Below are 24,603 nucleotides of genomic sequence, written 5' to 3' on the forward strand. Positions count from 1 at the left end.
CACTGTCTAAGAGACATGTTCAGCGTTACCTGCAAAGTCAAGGGCACGGAGTGTAGGACTCCTAGAAAGGTGTGGATCACCTCTGTCCTGTTTCCATTTCAAGCAAGTTGGAATTATAGTACTTATGAAAGAAGGGAGATAAATTAAAAAACAAAGACACATTAAAAAACCCAAAAGGGGATACAAAGAGAATTAAAGGGGAATAACAACCAGAAAATCAGTTTGAGCCCAGATGTATTTCACTGGCAGATCTTTTTGAAATTATTCTACAATAACCTGGATTTATTTAGGTATTTATACCTGCTCCTGTATTTTTTCACTTCATGTTCTAGTCTAGCCCATGAAAGCTTATGCCCAAATAAATTTGTTAATTCTCTAAAGGTGCCACAAGGATTCCTTAGGTTTTTGTTTTTGTTTTTTTTTTTTTGGGGGGGGGAGGGGAGGAGGTTGGATTGATACTGTTGTTTGAGGAGAGCTGATAAAGCCACTACAGGACTTTAATAGAAAGCAAGTAAACTGAAATGGATAATTTTATGGCTGTATATGGTTTGTGTAGCCACAGCATAAATATAGACTTAAGTGTCTGCTGAATGTATTTATAGCTGGAAGTGGCAGATGAAGCATTAGTAAAAACTTCCTTAAACTGTGTTTGTAAGATGTTTGACTCTGATTCCAAGCAGCTGAGGGCTAAGTATTTTGTAGGGGTTGGGTGCAGCCCCAAACACACTGTCTGTGTCAAAAGAGTGGTAAATTGATGCTCCCCTTCTGAGAAACTTCAGTTCCTCAGTGGGGGCTTCTCTTCTCAATCATCAACCTCCCTCCAAAAGAAAAACTTTTTTGTTGATGCTGCTGCAATATTTCAATGGGTGGGAATTAACACCTTGTCCCCACCCAGCTCTAATATTGTCCCTTGTGTCATGAGTTAAGAAGGTTCCCTTGATCAATGCTCTTCTTAGAGTAAAGGAGTTAGGGCAAGAGCACACAAAAAGTAGATAATCACTGAAGTCACATAAATCCAAATATGAATCTAGAGGGTAAAATGGTGTGCTGATGAAAAACTGCAAATAAACCATTTGTATCCTCCTCTCTGCAGATTGTAAAGGAGTAACATTCAGATCATAGCTTCACTGTGAATTTGTGCCTTGCAAGGAGTAGGCAACAACTCAGTCACAATCACTTCCTTTTTCCTGTGCTAAATAATTGAAGATTTCCTCCGGCTGTAAACAGCATATACCATTTGGAGATCTCATAGAATTGTCTTTCATACGGCAATATGGTCCCACAGCCAGACTACTGTCCCTAATTTTATCTTCAATGCCCAGCCTCTATTCTAACAAAAAAAGTGTTCTGACTGAGTTGTCACTGCATTGATGTGTCTATCAATGCTGCCTTGAAGTCATTTGATTATATAATATACTAGGCACTCAGTTTGATTCTGCCTGCAATACACAGTACTATGAATTTTAGGGAAAGGAAAAAAAAAAACCTACCAGGCATCACAAGTGCAGTCGTCATTTTTCCAAGGTATGAATAGGTGAGGGCAGCACTGAGTCCCAAGGGCATAATTCTGCTCATGTGTTCTGGCATAAGTCAGAGTGGCTCCATTGCAGCCAACAGAGTTACACAAGCAAGCTCAGAACCAGGCCTTTATCTCTAATTCAGACTGTCAGGTGCTGCTGTTTTTGTTTTTAAAACCTCTGTAGCTTCCAATGTGAAGTGGTAAGCATACATGTAGCTGGTGAAATTCTAAGCATTTGAGCTTTGCTACCTCGCCTGAGCTATACAGGGGGAAATAAAACAAAAACATTTGTTTGCTTTAAGAAATTATATGGAAATTACACTGGAATGAAGTTATTCCTTGTTTTAATTTTTTGTTGCCCAAACAATGAAACATTCTGCACTACATTAGCTGGCATGCACACACGGGCCAATCAGTGACTCTCTCCTTTCACTACACACAGAACAGGACCACCACATGATTGGACAAAGGAAAGCAATTTTGTTAACTCGATATAGCTACTGAGGAACATTTTTCTAGAAAGACAGAAGCCTTTTTGTTTGTTTGTTTTCCTCCTGCAAATTCAGCTGTGTGGACTGGAGACTATCTTTCAAGGCTCGAAGAACTATAGAGTCTTCTTGTGAAAAGGCTAATGGTGTCCACTGTGGCTGAAATGAGATAACAGTGGTTTAAAATCCACATACAGCAACAATCAAATGGAAAACTAAGAGAGGCTATAACATTATATAAAGGAAAAAGATTTTTGAGAGGTATCAAAAGGGACATAAAGATAAAGGAGGCCTGATTCTACAATCATTTAAAGTGGTGTAAACCAGGAGTAACACCACTGAAGTTATACCAGCACAATCTGAATCAGACTAAGTCTTGCATTTATACATCTTATTTATACATATGCAGATGAGCTGCTTTTCTGACAGCTTAGCAGTTTCTAAATCAAAGTATTAAAACATTTGCTTACTTCACTTGAAGAATTTAATTTCTGTATCGACACAGTCATAGAAAAGGTCTACTACTTCAGCAGGATCCAGAACCTCTGTACTGGTGAGGATGTCCTCCATAGCTTCTAAGCCTTGTCTTTCAAGGTCTAACATAATCCTCATCAGCTTCTGACCTTTATCCTAAAGGCAAGAAACAGCCAAGTTAAAGTACCCATTAAACAAATTCAGGTGACTTTTTACTACTCCTCTCTGCTGTGGGGGCACTGTCACACTATTTGAAAACGTCCCATTCCTTCACACACACACATCCCATACTGATTTTTTTTCTTCTATGTTAGTGTGGTAGAACCCTAAGCAAAAATGAAAACAATGGTCTATCATTTAACATGCAGAACAAACAATAGAGACTAGTAATCAAGAAACAACTCTGGTAAAATAGTGAGTAGTAAATTCAAAGGAAATAAGAACTTTAAAGATTGTGCACAGCTTGAGAGTGGGGGATAAAACTTGTATAACTATGAGGAAAAAAAGAGTTTATTTGATTCATCTTAAGTCTGGAAATTCATTAACAACAAAAACACTGCAAGTCACCGAGGGGTTCCTGGAAGGATTTTCCAAAAACAGGCACTGGTACAGAGAACAGAATGTAGAACAGTATCCCTCAGAACATCACCCTCTTTACTCTAGCTTTAGTCACAGGATTAAAATTAATGAGTTTGCCCTTTTACCTTTTAACCTCTGTACAGTCAAACAGCATCAAAGGGAAAGACAGATGAAATGTTACGTCTAAGTTACAGAGAAGAGAGATTCCAACCCGGAATAGGGGCTGCATCTCTATCAGACACTGCAAGGTTTACTAGGCTGCTGCTTTTCAACAGTTTCTATGTAGAAAGTCCTCTCCAGAAAATATATTGCTTTAGCTAGTTTTTAGCATAAAAGCGCATTTTCTACTTCAGTCTCTGTGAATGGTTGCAGCAAGTAGCAGGACTGCTCTGTGTGTTTTGGAACCGACTCCTTGAAAAGAAAATGCCATTTCTGTCTTTGTAGACTATTTCACTGATTCTGGAAGCTGCAAACAAGATTCTGACTCTAAGGAGGAACATTTTTAGCAGTAAGGGTTGCTGTGGCTTTTGCAGGTTCTCTTATTGGTGCTCTATAGGTCTTCCCCAAAAGGACAGAGTCACTTATGCTAAGCTTCAGAGTATCAAGAATCCAAAGCTTCAGCATCATGGGCCCTGGTTAATTTTATATTTGCTCTTAAGGGTGTTCTAAAATTTCACATGAGAACATTGAATACTTTTCATACAGAGTGTGCTGACTCAGCCAGACTTTCCTATTTATTCTCCATGATTTGAAGGTTGGCCTCAAATTAATTTTCCAAATCCACTACCACCATTTTTTAAAATTTTAAACATGGTAAGTTAAACTTTACCATCTATATTTACTGAAGAAGCCTTCAAGTCATCTTATGTAGCAGTTACTTCCATCACCACTATAGGTCTGCTAGGCTTTTCTGATTGTGAATCTATGTGACTCTCCAGTTGACAGCAGAAAACTAACAGGTTGAGGCCAGAAAGTTTTAAACAGGAATAGGCTGGTCTGTTTGCTTTTTGGGCTTGGCCTTTGTGTAAAGAAAAACATAACTTTTCAGAGAGAAAATACCATCATTTAAAGGTACAGAACTAGGGTGGGATGGGGTTAGTTTTAGGGTGGCACTGTGTTAAAAGAGGGTTTTCGATAGTCCTTTCCTCTGAAGAACACACTATGAACAGTCTTTTCCTTTATTAGCTCAAGAATCAGAAGGCATGTGTCTAATGAATCTTGCAGAAAAAAAATGAACTAGATCGTGTTTCATTCCCTTAACGAATGAGATGCACTAGGAGAAGATATAATAAGTAGGATGGTTTTTCATGATGTATGGCGTTTGGTGGAGCCATTGTATTTACCTGGTTGTGCTGCTGATGAAATGGGAGGGAGGAGTCATCAACCTCCTGTACATAGTTTGCCAAAATGGCAGATTATTGATTTAATTCAGGCGTGGCCAACCTGAGCCTGAGAAGGAGCCAGAATTTACCAATGTACATTGCCGAAGAGCGACAGTCATACGTCAGCAGCCCCCCATCAGCTTTCCCCCTCCCCCACTCCCAGCGCCTCCCACCCACCGGCAGCCCTCCCCACACCTCCTGATCAGCTGTTTCGTGGCAGGCAGGAGGCTCGGGGGCGTGAGGGGAGGAGCAAGGGCACGGCAGACTCAGGGGAGGGGTGGGAAGCAGTGGAGTGGGGGCAGGGCCTGTGGCAGAGCCAGGAGTTGAGCAGTGAGCACCCCCCGGCACACCGGAAAGTTGGCGCCTGTAGCTCCAGCCCTGGAGTCGGTGCCTATACAAGGAGCTACATATTAACTTCTGAAGAGCCGCATGCGGCTCTAGAGCCACAGGTTGGCCATCCCTGGATTTAATTCAACAGACCAATGTTTGAATCCTTAGAACACTGGTGCTGATTATTATCTGCAGCTGCAGAACCCTTCTGTAAGTGCCCTCGAGCAATTGGATCCCCTTTTATCTAACTGGAGGGTTTGCAGTTAAATTCTCCTTCTTAAATTCCACCACTAGGAGTCTGAATGGGGCTGTCAGCAGGAGATGCAGGCTTCTCTTGCTTTCTGCTGAGGACAGTGCCGTTACTACTACCCCCGGTACAACATTTGTTCTCATTCTCTGCCAGCTCCTACTCTTCATTTCCTTGTGCAGCACAGCAAGAGGGAGAGGAGGCAGCTGGCGGTCTCGCAAGAGAGATCATCAGATCCATCCCCACACAGGACTGAGTATGCTACAATGATTTTGGGTGGAAGGGTGAAGACCAAGGAGGGAGCATTGGACAATGGGGAGGAAATGCTGACGTGCTCTATACTGCTAGCCAGTGTGGATTTTAATAATTGGAGCTGTGCTGATGATAGCTACCTACTTTTTTATTCTGTCCTCTTTTTTGTGGCTGCGATGAGAAAGGCATTTCGTTCCGACAATTTTGACCATCTGTAGAGTGGTCCTTTTGTGACTTGCTTGGTTTAAGGTCACTTTCTCCTCAAGGGAAATCTTTTTTCACAGCCTTTACAAGAGTGGACATCTCAGGCTACACAAATGCTGAGGGGACCAATACTGATCAACCTGTAGCCCAAAGGCGGCCCACACCACCCAAGGTAAGATGTAGTTATACATGTGATGTTTACCACTCATGTTCCAGCACCATCTGGTGTGGGATACACAGTGCTTTCTGCTGACAGACTTCATGAGCCTCAAACACACCAACCAATTCTAGATACATTCCCTACTAGAGTGGATACAGACAGTACTGTCTCAACCTGGTAATTTCTAAAAACTTCTTCTTAGAGGGAAAACAAAATTCCTGCTCTGAGGTACAAAAAAGAAAATATCTTGTTTCCACTCCATTGCAAGAGATGAGATGTGCAAGACTAGCCATAAATGTGAGTTTGTAAAATTCACCCTAACAAATGTGTGAACACACACATGATCGCTGAAACAGGAATTGCATAAGATGTCATATCTTGAATGTCCCTTTAACAAAAAATTATACATTATGAATCATTCCATACTCCAGCATCTCAGTACTCAGGGATACATTTCAACCCGTGATATTCCTGCCACGATCCTATTATAATGTGACACAAGTTTTATAAACACATCCCAAAAACCATTAACACCGTTCAAAATAACTCTGTATCTTGTGACCAAATATACCCCTGTATTCACAGCTGACATGCCACTGTAATAATCTTTGTACAAGGTATGCTTTGTAAGGTGTCATTTGGAAACTCAATTTGCTGGTTAGTATTGTCCCGATAAAAGGTGTGCCAACACTGTACATGAAGCAATAAGATTCTCCTGTATGATGTTATTAACACATGTTTCAAACCCCACAACTCCGCCCAGGCAATAGGACAGACTTGATTTAATGAAGGAATGTGTGCTTGCCTTAATGTGCATTTAAGCAGTAAACAGAGTCATCAAGCAAGGAGGGAACACAAAGGAAGTTCAAAGATGTGAAAATAACCCAGCAAGGTATATCCTTTAACATAGACTCTGTCTCTGGGTCTCAGCTAGAAATGTTTTTCAAGAGGGGGACTGAAACTATAAAAAGGAGGGACAAACACCCCCAGAGACTCCCCCGCCCCTCTCTGCCCACCTCATTCTCCGCACCCGAAAAGACAAAAAGAAACAACCATTGGACTCTGGGGGAAGGGTCCTGACCTGAGAGTTTGGTAAGTAATCTGCTGGAAGTTTGCTTTGCAACAGAGTTAGTTTCTTAAGTAGATACTAGTAAGTGTTTTGTCTTTATTTTTCTTGTAACCATTTCTGACTTGTATGCCTCATTATTTATACTCACTTAAAATCTCTTTGTAGTTAATAAACTTGTTTTATTGTTTTATTTAATCCAGTGTGATTAAGTTGAAGTGTCTTTAAGGTAATAAACTGGCATGTTATTCCCCTATAGGAACAACGGACCTAATATAATTATACTGTCCAGAACAGGGCTGGGCCGTACAGGACATACATTTCTGGAGGAAAGATCTCGGACTGGGAATGTGTTGTGGTCACCCTGCAGTATAACCCAGGCTGGTGCGAGCAGGCTGCAGTTACACACAGACAGACAGGATGTGGCTTGCATGCTCTTTGTGAGCAGCCCAGGTGGGAGCTACATCAGCAAGGCATTGTAAGGTACACAAGGTTGCAAGGCAGAGGTGACACAGCCCCCCACTGGTCTGGATTGTGCCCCGCATGTCACATATGTACAATGATAGCCTTTGAAAGTTTGAGGGATTTTATATGAGTTTTGCAGGCTCTTGTAAGTTTCCCTTTGATTCTTTTTAAGGGGCAACTTGGGTGACCTGTCAGGTTTTTGTAAACATTCTCTAAACTTTGATAGTGTTCAATAATGCAGCACTTAAAGAAAAAAAACCCACCACGATTGAGCCCTAGACAGAAGCAGACAACTTTTATAGTCTTAAAATTCTATAAGCTGAGAGTCTGAATAATGAACTCTGCCAACATCTAGTGTGAATTTTTTTTTTTTAGTTCCATGTTTACAAAAATTAATATGAAAAGAATGCAACCAACCATGGCTAAAGTGTTCACTCCTCCATTTTAACTTCTAATCCTCTATTCAGATTTTTAGGGGGGGGAACCCACTTATTTTCTTTTAATTAGATTTAAAGGTTTCTGTGGGAAAAGATTTTACAGAAATTTTTCTAGAAAGAATGAAGCATAAGTCATGCAAACATTCAAAACTTTTCTTCACACAGTCAGCAGTTTAGATCCCAGGTGTATTAGTCTTAAGAAAAAAACCTGTCTCTAAAGGCTCCAAGTCCTAGAGGCTTTACCTGATCATTCTCAGTGACAGATCGGGTCCGCTCATGTGCCTTGTACAGTTCGTGTCTCCGGTCAGGCCTCTCCTGGAACCGAGGTTTCTTTTTTACAGGATCGTCATCACCAAGAAAAGGCGATTGAACTTTTGGTACTAGTTTGACATCATCAACGAAGATGAAAGGTTTAAATATGGACCTGAAAGAGATAAGAACCTTATTCACAGGGACGTTCTGTATATGACCCAGGCTACTTTGCCAACAGAGACTCATTGAACAGTATTGCATGTGCATATCTATATTACTGTGGCGGGATGGGGTCACATATGGCACAAAAATAACCTCTTCTAATATAGGAAAACAGGCCACAAGAAAAATCCATTTACTTTCAAAAACACTGGGTCCTGCAAAGTTTTGCATATTAACCTCTCTTTCCCCGCTCCATCTCAGTTTCCCCATTTCTGTGAATTACAGCATTGAGCTTCCTTCCTCTGATTTTTTTTTTGTGGGGGGGGGAGGGAAAAGAGGGTAAATGTTTTGATCATCTTTAAATCCCAATGTTTATCCCCATACTACTCTCTTGCTTTCTTTTTTCCTTCATGTTCTCTCATCCCACACTTTAAGTAGTCTGTGGGAGCTGTGCTTAGAGTTTTCAAAGAAATTAACTGGCTCAGAACCAGTCTCCCAACCTAAAACTTCCCAGTTCTCCTACATTTACACAGCAGCAATTAAGGCCTGGTCCCCACTAAGTCCCCACTTCGGACTAAGGTACGCAAATTCAGCTACGTTAATAACGTAGCTGGATTCAAAGTACCTTAGTCCGAACTTACCGCGGGTCCAGACGCGGCACGGAGGCTCCCCCGTCGATGCCGCGTACTCCTCTCGCCAAGCTGGAGTACCGGCGTTGACGGCGAGCACTTCCGGGATCGATCCCAGAACATCGATTGCCTGCCGCCGGACCCTCAGGTAAGTGAAGACGTACCCTTATACATCAATAAAGCTCTTCACACAATATACATCTTAAGTCCTGCACTCAGTTCAGAATTTCTTTGCTGAAACAAACTGAAGGTGGATATATTTAAAGCCATCCACTTATGAGGGCTAGAGGAAGATTTTTGGCCAGTTATTACACAACCTACTAAGTATCTCTGAAGATTTGGCATTGACCACCAGTGTCTGAACTGGGAAGTCAAGGAAAGGATAAGGAAATGGTTACACAGAAAATACTGTAATACTTTTCATCAAACAAAGCACTTGAATCTGGAATTAAATGGGAGCTCAAAATACATTTGAAACCTGTCCCTAACCTAAGGGAATTTCATACCTAAAATCTAGATCTAACCTCTTGGTTAGGAACACAAGAGAAAATACTTTTAATAAATTGTTTTTTAAGGCAATGCCCTACAGCCAGTGTGAAGGAGCATGCCAAAAGGTGAGAGACTTTTGAAAAGAAGTTTGAAAACTAATGATAGAGCAGGAAACTGAAGTCTATCACTGCTGCTCTATCCATCACTCTTGAGAAGCCCTGCCATCACAAGATTCTGACCCAAACAGACTGGGGCAAGACATGTCTTTTATTACAGATTTTTTTAAGAGAAGGCATGTAAAGCAGAAGTGACAGTAGCATACAGAGATGGGCTGTTATTCTTTATTTGTATTCTAGTTGCACCTATTGTTCCTGATTGACAGCCATGGAGATGGAAATGCTCTCAGAACAGCAGAAGCAGGAGCAGCGCATACTGTCCCAACAATTCAGCTCAGTCTTAAACCACAATGACCACTGCTAAGGGAGACAGTTCGGTCTCCAAGCCCACTGAATCATTGGCATCTGCAGAAACGGCCAATGAGAGTACCAATTAGATAAGATGATAGACCACCCCACCTGCCCAGTGCCTTATGTTGGGGGTTTTGTGAGGAGGATGCTTGCCCAATGAACTGCACTGAGACTAACATTTTGCATACGTTCATTTTGTCGCGGTTTCCTATTGGGGCCCAGGACAATGGGGAGCGTGGATGAGAAGAAAAGCCTTGTGACTCCCGGAGACAAAGTTCAGACAGAGAGTTCAGATGCACCTGAGGCTCATTAGCCTCCCCGAAACTCAGCCCTTATTTATTTATAAGGAAGACAATCAGCTGGCAGGGGTTTTCAGGGAGTGAGGAAGCAGGCTGGCATGACCAGAGTAGGACAGCTTTTCTCTTCACAAAGAAGCACTGACAGAGCTGTGAGTGAGTTTTTATTATATTTGATTATAGCTTGTCTAGAAAAGTTTTAACTCACAGAGAAGCAGGAACTCTGGTGTGGCTGTTTTTCTTAATGTCTTGTGTACAAACCTTGCTTTATTTGCTTTATGGGGAGCATAGGGTGCTGCTGCACCCCTTGGCTGTAAGTGGTTTCCATTATATACAGGGGTTTACAGTTTGGGTCAATGCTCTAAGAACCCACAACTAAACAAACTGTCCCAGCACTTGTGATGGGGAGAGGGAAGGACCTCTGCAAGTCTGTCTGTTTGCTGCCAGGCTAGAGGCTGTAGCTTTGCTCTGGAAGGAAAAGAAATCCCAACGGGTGTTGAAAGCCTTGCTGCAGCCTTTATGTGACACAGATGGGAGAGCAATGGGCCTGGGTAAGGTAAAGAGTAGTTTGGAGAAGCCAGCCTACCTACTGCCTTGCTCAGAGTCCAATGAAGACTTGAGTTCCCAGGTGAAGGATGAAACTCCCTTCAGCACTAAGGAACCCCTGTGGAAGCACGTTAGTCACATAGAGTACTTAAGGAAGTAGCCAACGCAACCGTCTTTGAGAACGTATGGAGAATGGGTGAGGTCCCAGAGGACTGGAGAAGGAAAAATGCAGTACCTACCTTTAACAAGGGGAATAAGGGGGACCTGGGGAATGATATAGACCAATCAGCCTACCTTCTATAAATGGAAAGATACTGGAACAAATTATTAAGCAATCAATTTGTTCAAACCTAGAGGATAGTAAGATAAGTAACAGCCAACAAGGATTTGTCAAGAACAAATCGTGCCAAACTAATTTAATTTCCTTCTTTGACAGAGTAAACAGCCCAGTGGATGTGGGGAGGGAAGGAAGAATCCTATACCTGGACTTTAGTGAAGTTTTTGACAGAACCCCACATGATAGTCTTTGAGAAGACTATAAGAACTATGAAATTAGCTGTAAGGTGGGTACACAACAAGTTGAAAGACAGTATTCAGAGTAGTTATCAATGGTTTGCTACAATCTGGGAGCACTTATCAAGTGGGATCCCAGAACGGTCTGTCCTGGCTTGGGAATATTCTGTATTTTCATTAATGACTTGGATGATGGAGTTAAGAATATACTTATAAACCTTGTGGGCAACATCAAGTTGGGAAGGGTTCCAAGCACTTTGAAGAACAGGATTTGAATTCAAAATGACTGAAAATTGAAGAACTGAAATCAACGAACTGAAATTCAATAAAGACCAGTATAAAATACAGCCCTTAGGAAGGAAAAATCAAATGCACAACTACATAACAGGGAATAACTGGGTAGGCCGTAGTACTGCAGAAGAGAATCTGGGAGTTATGGCGGATCACAAACTGAATGAGTCAGTGTTGTGGAAAAAGGCAAATGCCATTCTAGGATATATTACCATGTAAGGCACAGGAAGTAATTGTCCTGCTTTGTTCAGCATTGGTGAGGCCTCAGCTGGAGTAGTGTGTACAGTTCTGGGCACCACACTAAGATGTGGACAAATGGGAGAAAGAGTCCAAAGGAGAGCAACAAAAGTGATACAAGATTTAGAAAACATCACCGATGAGGAAACGTTGAAAGAACTGGGCATATTTATGCAGAGGGGAGGCTGAAGGGGGAGTCTTCAAATAGGTAAATGGTTGTTACAAAGAGGATGGTGATCAATGGTTCTCCGTGTCCATGAGAGTAGGACAAGAAGTAATTTGTTTAATTTACAGCAAGAGTGAATTAGGTTAGATATTAGGTAAAACTTTCTAATTAGAAAGATAGTTAAACACTGGTTGTGAAATCCCCATCACTGAAGGTTTTTAAGAAGTTGTTAGACAAACACCTCTCAGGGATGGTCTTGGTTTACTTAATCCTGTCTCAGCATGGCGGGAGGGAGACAAGATGACCTCTCAAAGTCCCTTCCTGGCCTACATTTCTATGATTTCTAAGACAACTAATAGTCATCTGACTGTAGTGACCTTTGGTTGTCCAAGGGGATAGTCAGATTGGCATCCTCTCCCCCAAATCATCATTTCTCCAATATACAGTAAGTGGCAAATATTTTCTTAAGCTGCATGTGGTTTAGTTTAAAAAACAATACTGAGCAACCCAAGCTGGGATTCACAGTTCATGGTGAGAGAGACTTGTTAGGACATGGGTTGTTCCCTATAGTATACCCCAATACTCTGTCCTGTCCAGATTTAAGTAACGGGGGGAGGGGAGGTTATTTCTTCTCGAGAGGATGTTACAATAAACCTTTACGTAAAAATGTTTCCTGCTATTCATCATAACTTTTCTTTTCTTTTACCATGGTATGGTAATTTTATGCAGGGCAGTCACCACTTAGGCCACCCTAAGCAGTTCCTCTCCTTTGAAGTTTACACACTGTATATGTAGTACTCAGAAGTGTGTGGAGTATCACTAAGCCTCTTACAGTATATGCTCAGCCATTATAATATGACACACTGTGAGAAGAATTATTCTCCTTCTTAAGATTAAAATTTAAGAAATTAAATTGAATTTACATTAATTTTACTACTTTCTGCTGATATCCTCCTTAAGTGAAATGGAACAGAAGAAAAGAATGTTTCATTTAAAAGAACTTGCCTCCAGGGTGAACTATTTTTCAATTACCAAAGCCAGCACTCTGAACAAGTTAAAATACCATAGTAGGATTTAAGTGTAAGACCTAATGTATGGAATGTTAGCGAGCTACTGATCTTTACACCAAGATTAACAAAATGTGTTGTTGTTTTTTTTGTCCTAGTACCATAGGTATTTACTGGGATTTCTACTTAAACTGCATTCAGAGAGAAATCCATGTCCTGAAAACAAAGGCGTGATCCAAAGGGTGTATGGGAAGACGATGGGCAGGGCATAGAGGAGTGCTGAATCTTCTGACATAGAACATAGTCCTTGTGTGGTGAGCATAGACAGGAATTGCAGCACACCTCTGTGAAGGAACATGATGAAGGGGAAGGAAAGTTATATGCACCCTCTCCCTCTTTGTTCACCCATGCAAAGCCAGTCACAAGGGGGCCCTAAATCTGTCACTAAAATCAGATTTAATAGCTTTCAATGTACATACACACAGCCAGAATCTCCTTATTAAAGCCTGCACCACTAAGTCTCAGAAGGGCAGCAGGCACCCTGACTTACCTTGAAGGGTCCGGAGTGCCAGTGAAGTAGTGAATACAGGGAGAACTAGGGTTCTGAGGCAAAACAGACACTATGCTAGCTGTAGTGAGGAAAGTTTCGGAGTCCACGCAGACACCACTACCTTTGTCGCGCAAGACATCCATCATTGTTTGCACAGTGATATTTCCTGCAAGAAGGGGAAAAAGGTGCCCAATGGGCCTGATCCACATCCCACCAAATTCAAAGGCAAGTACTTTTACTTCAATGGGCATTGCATCAGGCCTAGCGCAAACAGTGCCACAGCATATAGGTGGCAACATACCCCCACCACTATTAACAGCTTGTATTTACAAAACTTAAACCCTGAAACATACTAGAACAGATTACAGCTGCCTTGCACTGCCTCAACCCTCTAACCGATGGACTTTTTGCCACTGTAAATGTCTCCATTCACAGACCCAAGTGTGAATTTGGCCCATCATGTCTAATGGATTGGAAGTAATTAAAAGTGTAGAGACAAGCTTCACAGCTCTAGGCGTGGTAAAGATAATCTATAACATGGATCATCAAATGTTTCCAGTGGCTTTTGATGCAGTTATCTATGTTTAACTAGACTGTATTATAGCAGAGAGTGACAGTTATGGTTAAGACCAGCTTTCTGTTTCAAGCTCAACTTTTTTAGGTGCTCTAATTAGTTTCTATTTCTTTCCCCTCCTGACCCTCTCCTGACCCTCTTCTACAGATTGAGAATTACTTTGAGTCGTGGGCATTGGACCACACCACCCTTACTAGCATTGTGCACTGCAGTGAAAAGTTTTTCATCCAGTCGCCTGTCGCACAATAACTAGATTTCGTTACCATTTCAAATATGCCCAAATCATCCTTAATATAGAGCTTTTAAAGAGAATGGCAACACTTCTCATGCATGTGCCTTGAACAAAGATTGCACATTACTCATGCACAGCAGCAGATGCTTCAGTAATTCCAAAAAGGGTTCTGGCCAGCTCCAGCTATCTTAAGTGATTAGTAAATTCTGGACCAGAACATAAACCCATTTCTGCTGATAGCAGATTTTGATTATTGAAATGCTCTGGTAATAAAAACATCCAGTTTGGCCTGAAAAGGGGGAGTGAAGGGGGGGGAGGGGAGTCTTTTCTAAGTGCATCTTCATTGCTGTAACAGAACTTGATTCTCATAGTTTGCAATCATAGCTTGGTTCCACAGGCAGCTAGATAATGCCTCTTCCCCACCTCACAATAGGACTGATACGAACATCCTTCTGGAAAAACACAATGCCCCCTCATCGTTTTCTACTAAGGTAAGTCATCTCTTCATGATAGGAGAACAGGGGTGCACCGGTATGATATGACTCTTATTCCCATGTATCAAACCTACAATGAAAAGACTAAAAGAACCCACAAAATTTAGAGCTTTACACTCTATCATCCTAGTCTGTGTGATTTGATAAATAGCCTTATTCTAAATTTAGGCTGAGGCATTAAGACTTCATGCAGGAGTTTTGCTCGAGGCAATTTGTTCTATGGATTTTCCTTCCATGTGAAAGTGCTCTCCTTGTACCAACTTAAGACTATGGCCGAACGTCTAGTTGAGAAAAGTGGGAATTAAGTGGCAAGAAAAATCAGTAAGGAAAAAGCCTTTCTACTTACCTTCTTGTTTTGCTAGGCTCTCCTGGCCTGAACAGCAGCCTAAATGGTCCTCAGCTAGAGAAAACACTTCCGAAAAATTGAATTCTGTATCTCCAGTCCACCAGCCTTGAGTCTCTGCATAACTCCTAAGCTCAGGATGCTCAACATCAATTTTTGTGGTTAATGAAAGCTGGTTGCAAATGCACTTTACTCCCTCTATGGAAAGAGCCACAGATCACAATATACCATTACTACAATGTAGCTAGAAGCAGATAGAGGAGCAAAATATTTTATTAGCAAACTAAGCCATTGACCAATCTAGACATTTCTTTGTGATAGTCACCTAATTACACAGGCACAGGATTTACTCATCACTTCGAGTTTCAGAGCCTGATTCTCCAGTGCATCTTGTGTCATGTTTAGATACTTATCCCTGCACCACATGATTGCAGAATGCTACCGTATCAGAATGCTATGATTTTCAACCACCTCTGCACAGTGGAAGAGATTCTACAAGGTGCAAAGCAGTAGAGAATCAGGCTCTTAGATTTCCAGAAGCTAAGTTATGACACTTCACTTTCAAAAACTTGTTTGGAAGTGATCTTGACCCTTTGCCCGAGACCACATTAACTAGCTCATCCAACATGATTACAATCAACCCAAAGGAATTGACACAATAGTACTTCAGCCCAGAGTTGATCTGTGCGGCATTATGTGTTATTTGAAGAAAAAGTTAATCCCACTATTCAACACAGCATTATACACATTTGCTAAATAACTTTCTATCCCAGAAACTGTCACCTAATTATAACCGGCGATTTTAAGTTTCTTGTTCGAAAATGGGCATCATTTGAAAGACCAGCAGAAGAAGAGCTCATGTGGAATAACTCATAATTTGGTTTCCAATCAAATCGGAATACTTGTTTAAAGTGTTTTTTTTTAATGTTCAATATTTAAAATGCAATATTGAATTATAAATCCTTCTGTAAAAATTTAATGTAGTGTCTTTGTGAGCACAAGACTTGTTTTTAAAACATGGTTCTCTAGGTGTTAAGACAATAATATGGATTGAAAATAATAAGCCTTCAATGTGTTTGTCTATTGTATAACTTTTTTTCCAAAAAAAATTCTGCCTAAATTGTTTATATCCATACACATCAGACAGCATGACTAATGATTGCTACTGCAGATACTCACCAGAGGATACAGTAAACACATCATATGAGTAATGGAAATAATTGTTTAAACTATACTCATTATCCAAACAAAACTTGACAGTGAAGGTAGCAGACTTATTTTTAATAGGCAGCCTAAAGTGATTTATGAAATTTTTACTTTAATAGCATCATTAACAGCTATTGTTATAGAATCAGAGTTGCCTTTCTAATGTCCACTGAATAAAATTTGAAATAGTGATTACTAATCAAAGTTAAAAGCTGCTATACGCATTACTGCCTACAAACCAACTACAGAAATCAAGGGTTAGTGGCAGGCTGAAAGGTTTCAGTATGTTCTGCTTCACACATTCAAACTTAAATTGTACCATGAAAGGGCATTAATCTCTTAGCTGTTCATTTTCAGGAGACTGTAAGATTGGAATAATTTTGATTTGACCAACTGGAATACGTTATTATCAAGCAAAGCAAAAAAAACCATTAGCATCCCTTTAAATATTACAACAATTAAACATTTAAATTTTGTTCTTTCCAGTAGATTCAAATTGACAGAATTACTCAAGTCAGTGCTATATTCAGATCAGCAACAGGACAATTGCATGAGTATTATTCATTTACAAACGTCTATTTCCTGGATAGCTTTATAATTAAAGTATTCTTCATCACAAGTAGAGTTCATCAAGCAATTTCATTTAAGGAAAAAAGTTCTGTGTAACAAAATTATGTAGAAGACCCAATATACCAAATGATTCTAGGGACAAGGTTTGAAAAACCCAGTGTCCTATAAAGCACTGGTAAATAGCGAACTTCCCTGCTTAGTGTAGCATACCAGTGCCCGTGACTTTTGTAGTAAAGCTTTACTCTGAAAAGCTCAAGAATAGCTATTATGGTTGCAAAGAGAACCTCCTATGGGAAATAAATGTAAAACAATGCAGTGCCGCATTCCTAGACCTGCAGAGAGGCTCCTCCTCCATTCTTTCTCCTGCTGCTGGTAGCTTTTGCAAGCGGTAGGAGTGTGAAAACTGGTCAGTTTCACTGGTACTAAGGGCTGGTCTACACTTAGTCCGGACTTCGGACTAAGGTACGCAAATTCAGCTACGTTAATAACGTAGCTGAATTCGAAGTACCTTACTCCGGACTTACCGCGGTCCAGACGCGGCCGGAAGTCTCCCCCCGTCGACGCCGCGTACTCCTCTCGGCGAGCTGGAGTACCGGCGTCGATTGTGAGCACTTCCGGGATCGATCCGGGATCGATTTATCGCGTCTTAACCAGACGCGATAAATCGATCCCAGAACATCGATGGCGTGCCTCCGGACCAGCCGGTAAGTGAAGACTAGGCCTAATAGGATCTGGAAGAGCAGAAGTGAAAACAAACAAGAATAACTTCATGCTTCTGCCTGGGAAAAGCTACGAGCAGCAGCTGATGTAGGCAATGGAGTTATTGCAGGGTTGTTACAAGGAGGAGGGAGGAAAAATTATTGTTCTTAAACTCTGAGGATAGGAGAAGCAGCAATGGGTTTAAATTGCAGCAAGGGAGGTTTAGGTTGGACATTAGGAAAAACTTCCTCTCAGGGTAGTTAAGCACTGGAATAAATTCCCTAGGGAGGCTGTGGAATTTCCATCATTGGAGATTTTAAAGAGCAGGTTAGACAAACACCTGTCGGGGTGTTCTAGATAATACTTAGTCCTGCCATGAGTGCAGTGAATTGGACTACATGACCTCTCAAGGTCCCTTCCAGTCCTCTGATTCTATTTAGTGGGAAGGATGACTTAGAAGGCGGGTGAAGGGTAGAGTCGCAGACACACTAATTGCAGCAACCAGGAGGTTCAAATAAGAGATGAGACCACTTAACATCCGCCAGACGGGTCAATATAAACAGGGTCCAGGAACAGTATCTTACTTCCCAGGAACTGGGGTATCTCATCAGGGCATTACTGCTGGACAGTCCCCTCCATCAGTCTTTAGTATCTATGTCTGGCTAGAAAAATTATTCCTCTGTCCCATAGGGGTCTGGTAAACTTTCAAGCCTTGCCTGGAGAAATAGCATAACTGCAGAAGGACAATCTGTCCACACAAAAGAAGGACATTTAATGGGTTAGACTGAAGCTAGGCTGCTACCAACATCATGCAGCTTTTCATTGTTTGACTGATTTGATACATCCAAGCCATTTAGACTTTTCCAATTAGACCTCTTCATAACCCCTTGATATCTTTACCCCAAATGAAAGGGAATAAATAAAACAAGCTTTGAAGAGATGTTATGCAGCCTTCTTATGATAACCAGTTTGCCACCAGTTAAAACTCACCTGTGATTTTTTCTGCTGCCCAATATTTCCCAACAGTCTCCAATACCCAGGCTTCTGCTCTGTCCACAATCAGAAATGCACTTTGGAAAGCATGGGAGGAGCTCCCATCTTCATAATAATTTCCACCTTGTCCATGCTCTTCCAACAAAGAAACTATTACATCTAAGGCCTCTTTAGCTGTTGCGCCTCTTTCTAGGCCAAGCCTTACAAAAAAAAAAAAAAAAAATCCAATACAATTTAAGTAACAGTGAAAAGTCCAGTGATGTGCTGCAGTGACTCATTTGTTTTAAACAAAAACCTTGGAATAGGATCCTATAGTATGAGCTACAGTTTTACTGATGTCAGATGGAATCATTTCTAAAGTATCTAACGGGAGAAGTGCATTCAGAAGTTATTGGTCAGACATCAGCAATTTCTGCTTTAAAGGTTCACTAGAAATACTAGGCCCAGAACTTTATAATGATGTTTTCATATTATCTAAACTGGTTTCTCCATCCACAAGTCTACAACAATTGCTACAATTAACACAAGTACTAAGTGTAACAGGGACTGTGTCTTAAGACAGCCTGCAAGATTCTATTTACCCTCTTCAGGGGGAGTGAATTTGACTGGTAAATAGAATTTTCCAAGACAGTTATAAAGTAGCAGATCTGTACACTTCTTGCTGTGTACAAAACACCAGATAATTTGGAATAGATATTACAGAAGGATGAGAGAATGAATAGTCAATGTGACCTTATCTTTATCACTCTTCTCTTCCTGTACTCCCACACTTACTATCCATCATACCCTCCATAGAAAATTAATTGCACATCAGCCTTCAGTGACTGTTTAATACTGTAGACAAAGGCATCTTTGAGTGTCTGTGGGCAACTCTATTGTGTTAACTTCTTAAATGCTGTTTGGAAGTACTAAAATGCAGGGTACTTACCAAAGCTGAATGTGACTGGCTTGAAAGGAGTGTAAAAGTAAATTTGCAAATCCTAACAAATAAACTTAACTACTGGTTTTAGAAAACGAATCAGAATAGTAAAATCAATGGGGTTTAGCATATTGATCTGAAGTATTGATATTCAAAATGAAACCATCCTAGTTAGGAAATTAGCTAACAGCTACTCAGCTCTACTTAACTGCTGTCTAGGCAACAGATTAGAGGTTTCTATTTATTTAATCTTTTAATCTATTTCTGCCATCAGCTAAATACAAGCTCTTTAGAAATATCAACACCCACAAATATGATTTCATTGATATCTTAACTCTGGCATACCATACTGTACATTCCTTATTGTCAGTTACATTAACCTCCCATATTAAAAACTTACTGTAGTAATAAAAATGAAAGTCTGTATTTACATCCGCCTTCTAGAGAATCAAAACCCTTTACAAAAATGAATTATGTCTTAGTCCTATCCAATCTAAGCCCTGCTGACAGGTGGGATAACCAAGGCAGCGGTTAAGATCCAAATTTTTGAGATTCTTTTCTCTAAAGTTGGGAACAAAATTTGACAGAGCTTTTTTTTATCTTCAGAGCTGTGAACCGCCCACACTGACTGAAGTCAGTCTCAAAATACAGCCCTGGGTGTCTGAAGCAGGGCATCTAAAGGAGTGCGCCTTTTGAAAATGCAGCTTTAAATCACTTACCCATGTTTGCACTTCAAGCCTGTGGCATAGCCAAGGCCTCCCCATCAGATTCTCAAACAAACCTTGACATTCCACAACAAGAAGTTTGGGGAAGCAAAGAACGGAGAAGCTTGGTTTTATTGTAAAATGATCTCACTTCACACTGTTTCCAGCTAAATGTAGAAGGTGAGCAAAGGCTAAGAATCTTTATCGCAGAGATGGGTCTGAGCACTCAGTGGAAGCAAGCCTAGCCCAAGGGTGTGCTCACTCCAATATTTGCTTCCACTCGCAGGCTGCTGAACATCTCTGGAGAAAGTCTCATGGCTGTATGGGCTTCCTCTGACAATCATTCTCTCATCCTTCAGCTTTGCCATCTTCCTGCTCAAGCAGTGCCACATCTCCAACCGCTGTATGTGCAATCCCAGTCACTCCCTCTCAAAGCCAGGATGCCTGACTTAAAAATCAGACAAGACCTAATATTCAGACAGTTGGCAGATGTCCCAGGACCTCATCCTGAATGTGGAATTAGATAGAAGGGTGCAGCTGATGGGTATTGGCCACTGGCCAACCAGCAGCATGTACTCCGTTACTGGGAATGCAAACACTAACTTTCTTTTGCATTGATGTTGTGGATGGTCATGCATTTCAAGGGCAGAGCTTTGTTACTGTCATGGGATTTCAAATACCATTAAACAATTTTAATTTTTGCGTAAAAGTTTGTTTCAAAATTTTTTCCCCTGAGACACACGGGAGTATGATACCCCAATGAATCAATTAGATTTCCTGCTACTAACAGTGGAAAACCCAATGCACTGGCAGATATCTTTGCATAACAGGCATATTTTTTGCTGGTCAAACAGTCACTGCATTTGGCACAATAATCATTTCACACCTTTATTTTTGCCTCAGAGACTCAGCCAAGAGGATTATGATATAATTAAGGACTGGGGAAGGCATATTGTGAAACTAAAATCTGATCAAACAAAACCTGATTACAGATGGAAGTTGGTTTCCCTGGTAATTTTCTTCTTCCCAAAATGGGCAGAGTCTAGCTCCCCAGCTAAAGGATCTGGAAGCCTGATTTCCACTAAAGCTGACTGAACATCTTAATCCTCTACACACTTATGTTTCTAGAAAAGATGAGCACATAAATGACACACAAAGTTGGGCATCAGATCTCTGGGGCCCAGGCTGCTGGAGTCAAGATCAGAAGTCTGGTGTGGAGGAGGCAGTGGGAGAGGAAGAGAAATAGCACTGAATTGCTGCCGGCTCTGCTCCTGTTGGTGTGAGGATATGTTTTTAGAGCGGTGGCTTGAAGATACTGAGGAAAATGGGACAACCTCAGAGCTGCTGTGTCCGCACAGAGTCTTGAGTGTACAAGGCTGGCTCTGATGGGCCACAAAATCAGATTCTACAATCTGTCTTTGTCCCCACTCCTCTTCGGGGGAAACAATTCATTCACTTGTTTCAAACAGATGAGCACTCCTGAGGCTGCCTGTAAATTATTGGGAGCAGAGAATAAAACAAGCAACCTGTTTAGGAGGTCTGACCTACAGCGGACCTGTAGTGGAGATGAAAAAATCCAACATAACTTCTGTCTAAAGATCTGCTGATCCCCATAACTTTCCGCTTCCTTAAGCCTTTAACACCAAGCTCTTGAGTAAAAATCAATCCTCTGAGGCTACTAGTGGGGGTGGGGGCTTTAAATCCATTCTATCCCCAGACCGGAATTCTTCATTAACAAAGAAGCTCAGTGACATGCCCTCCAACAAGGCAGTCACAGCAAAATTGCAATGTTGTTAACCTGAAATTCTTAGCTCTTCAACTTCAACTCCTAACTGTAGATTCAGACTTTCACACAAGCTACTAAAATGTGAATGAGTTTTAAATAAATAGACATTTGAACCAATACTGCTACTTTAAAGAAAAGCATCTTCAGTTAAGAGTAACGTCAACTTAGCCAAATTAGTTTTGGGAAAAGTCGAAAATAGGCAGCTATTGAACAAATGATGACATTTAGGAAATAGAAATGTCTGGTAACCCCAAAGCTCTTTTCAGACAGATGTGTTAAACCTTCATAAGATGCCCCAGCACTTTATTTATGCATCATTTCATCTCATGTCCACAGATAAAAATAAAGCCTTCTGATTGTGGTGCCTAGGACTCTTCAGAATGAACTGTTAGAATTGTAAGGAAGGAAGCAATGGTGACACTTCAAGTTTATAATGAAATGTGTTTGTTTTTTGCAATGTTGTTGGGGTTTTCTATGTATGCTTAACAGCACCCACACACATTTTTAGAGTCCTGGTCCATGTTTGCTGGATCTGAATTCCTAACTTGCCAGTGACAGAATTCCAGAGAAATGCCAGGCAGGCTTCTTACTTTCTGCATGAAGTATCCCTAAGGAGTTGGGGTACAATCTAAGCCAGGAGGATGATGGTGTAGGCCCCCTCAGAAGGGCTCAGTCTCACATGGTCTCTTCATGTCTGGCTCAGATGGTAGGATTTTGGCTGAAGTGCCTGAGCAGTCTTCTTGGTCTGAATACTCTTATGCCAGCTGTAAAGTTTAGAAACTATTTCCAAGGAAGGAAGCTTGTTTTCCGAAACAAAAGCAAAATGTATACCAAGTTTGAAAAGCCTAGAGCTAAGACTTACTGCCAACATAGAACTTGAAAGTGGGGGGGAAGGGAAAATTAGGGCAGAAAAGATCATGTTTCCTATGGTATATCAACACTACGGGGACGATACCAGCATAGCAACGTCACTATAGCTATGCTGACATAATACCATAGTGTAAACCAGCCTGCACCAATGGAAGAGGGTTTTCCTGTCACCACTTCCCTGAACAACAGAAGCTGGGTCGATGGAAGCATTTTTCCATTGACATAACTGCATCTACATTGGGCATTAGGTGAGCATACCTACAGCTTTCAGGGATGTGGCTCTCATTACCCCCAATCAACTTTTTAAGTGTAGATCAAGCCGTAATTATACTTTGAATGTCTCAATGGATTGCCCTCCCAATTAATCTCAAGTCATGTGACTGGCATGGTCTGCAAATGGCTGAAAAGTGGTGCTGTCAGTACCGATGGTGTCCACATGGCCTACAAGCATTGATTCTGTACTTGCTGGATCTCCGTATTCTGGATATCACCCAAAAGAGAATTTTAATGTCATTATCCAGTATTCTAGAAGTTTTCACAACTAAAAAGAGGAATTTCAACAGCACGCTAGCCGTTTATAGTGATCTCTAGTTCTCCTTGGTGCAAGCTATTGTTGGCTTTGATCTTTGTCCTCTCCTTCACCAAATCAATTGTTCAGACAGTGGGTGATGCCCAACCACTACTGGTTTCTCCTTAGGTTGGCATCTACTCATATATTGCTGTGGATCCAGTGTTACTAAATGGCATATGTACTTAACTGCTAAACTAGATTTCTGACCTGCCACGATTCACACTTACTACACATAGAACTCTTTATCCAAACTAACAAATTTATTAGAGCATAAGCTTTCGTGGACTACAGCAAATTTATTAGAATACAGCCCACGAAAGCTTATGCTCTAATAAATTTGTTAGTCTCTAAGGTGCCACAAGTACTCCTGTTCTTTTTGCGGATACAGACTAACACGGCTGCTACTCTGAAATTTATCCAAACTGTCGCTTGTTAAAAACCTAGTAGCCTGTGGGACAAATATAAGTTTGATAGTATCAACCAGCCATAGGACATGCCATTAAAAAGAGAATCTTTGCTAAACAACAGGATACAATCATTTTATTCTGACCATTACCTACATTTGTGGCAGTCCATTTGCTCCCTTGCTAGAAGCAGTTCAGGTTTTCTATTAGCTCATTTGTGCCATTTTCTTTCTTCCTCCTGCTTGGTTTTGTTTTTATGATTCTCCTCACTGCTGCTCAATGTGCAGCTTCAGACTTACAATGCAGAGCAAGCCTTTCAGGCAGCCAGCCTGGAGTGAATGAACTTTCAGAAGTTTGTTTGTCAGCATTCAACAGAAGGGCAAAGGGTTTACATTGGAATGCATGTGCTGAAGTAGGGCTACAGTAACTTACTTATTCTAGGGTGTTTATGCGTAGGAGTAAGCTTTCTCGGTCAGAGTAGGATGCTTTAAAGAAGAAAACGATGGGCAATACAGAGCTGTGAGTTAATCACTTCTTCCTTACTACAGCTTTCCTTATTCTGACAATCTATCACTTCTGTTCTGTATGGTAGGCAGACATGGTGCTGATTTTAATGAATGCAAACTAGGTTGAAGTGGCAATATTTGCTAGTTTGATATATTCCAAATGTTGCAAAATGCTAACTGATCATGTTCTGGGCCCTGTATAAATAGCGTATCTATAGGTGGTGTCTATAGCCTATACAGTTTTAAATCCCAATCTTAGTGTCTACTTCATTGATATTAGGGTTACCATACGTCCGGATTTTCCCGGACATGTCCGGCTTTTGGGGGCTCAAATCCCCGTCCGGGGGGAAATCCCCAAAAGCCGGGCATGTCCGGGAAAATCGGGAGGCTCGGCCGGGGCCTCTTTGTCCGGGGCCGGGGGCATGGTGCCGGGCCGGGCCGGACCCGCGGGGCCGGGAGCCGGGGTCGGGGGGTGCGCCGGGCCGGGAGCCGGGGTCGAGGGGTGCGCCGGGGTCGGGAGCCGG

The 24,603-nt window shown here is 41.3% G+C and overlaps 1 protein-coding gene across 2 annotated transcripts in view; it reads right to left on the reverse strand.

Annotated features, from left to right (window-relative positions):
- Nucleotides 1–428: 428 nt before the first annotated feature.
- Nucleotides 429–24,603, reverse strand: part of SCRN1 (secernin 1) — a 49,536-nt gene continuing 25,361 nt past the window's right edge. For both annotated transcript variants that reach the window (XM_034760714.1, XM_034760715.1), the window contains exons 4-9: nucleotides 18,317–18,519; nucleotides 14,855–15,049; nucleotides 13,209–13,374; nucleotides 7,847–8,027; nucleotides 2,478–2,637; nucleotides 429–2,166 (exon numbers count right to left, since the gene is read on the reverse strand). In XM_034760714.1, coding sequence (XP_034616605.1) covers nucleotides 2,479–2,637; nucleotides 7,847–8,027; nucleotides 13,209–13,374; nucleotides 14,855–15,049; nucleotides 18,317–18,519 — 904 coding nt within the window. In that variant the 3' untranslated portion in view covers nucleotides 429–2,166; nucleotide 2,478. The remainder of the gene's footprint in view (nucleotides 2,167–2,477; nucleotides 2,638–7,846; nucleotides 8,028–13,208; nucleotides 13,375–14,854; nucleotides 15,050–18,316; nucleotides 18,520–24,603) is intronic.

Source organism: Trachemys scripta, chromosome 2 (genome assembly GCF_013100865.1).
Source record: "Trachemys scripta elegans isolate TJP31775 chromosome 2, CAS_Tse_1.0, whole genome shotgun sequence".
NCBI classification, from domain to species: Eukaryota; Metazoa; Chordata; order Testudines; family Emydidae; genus Trachemys; species Trachemys scripta.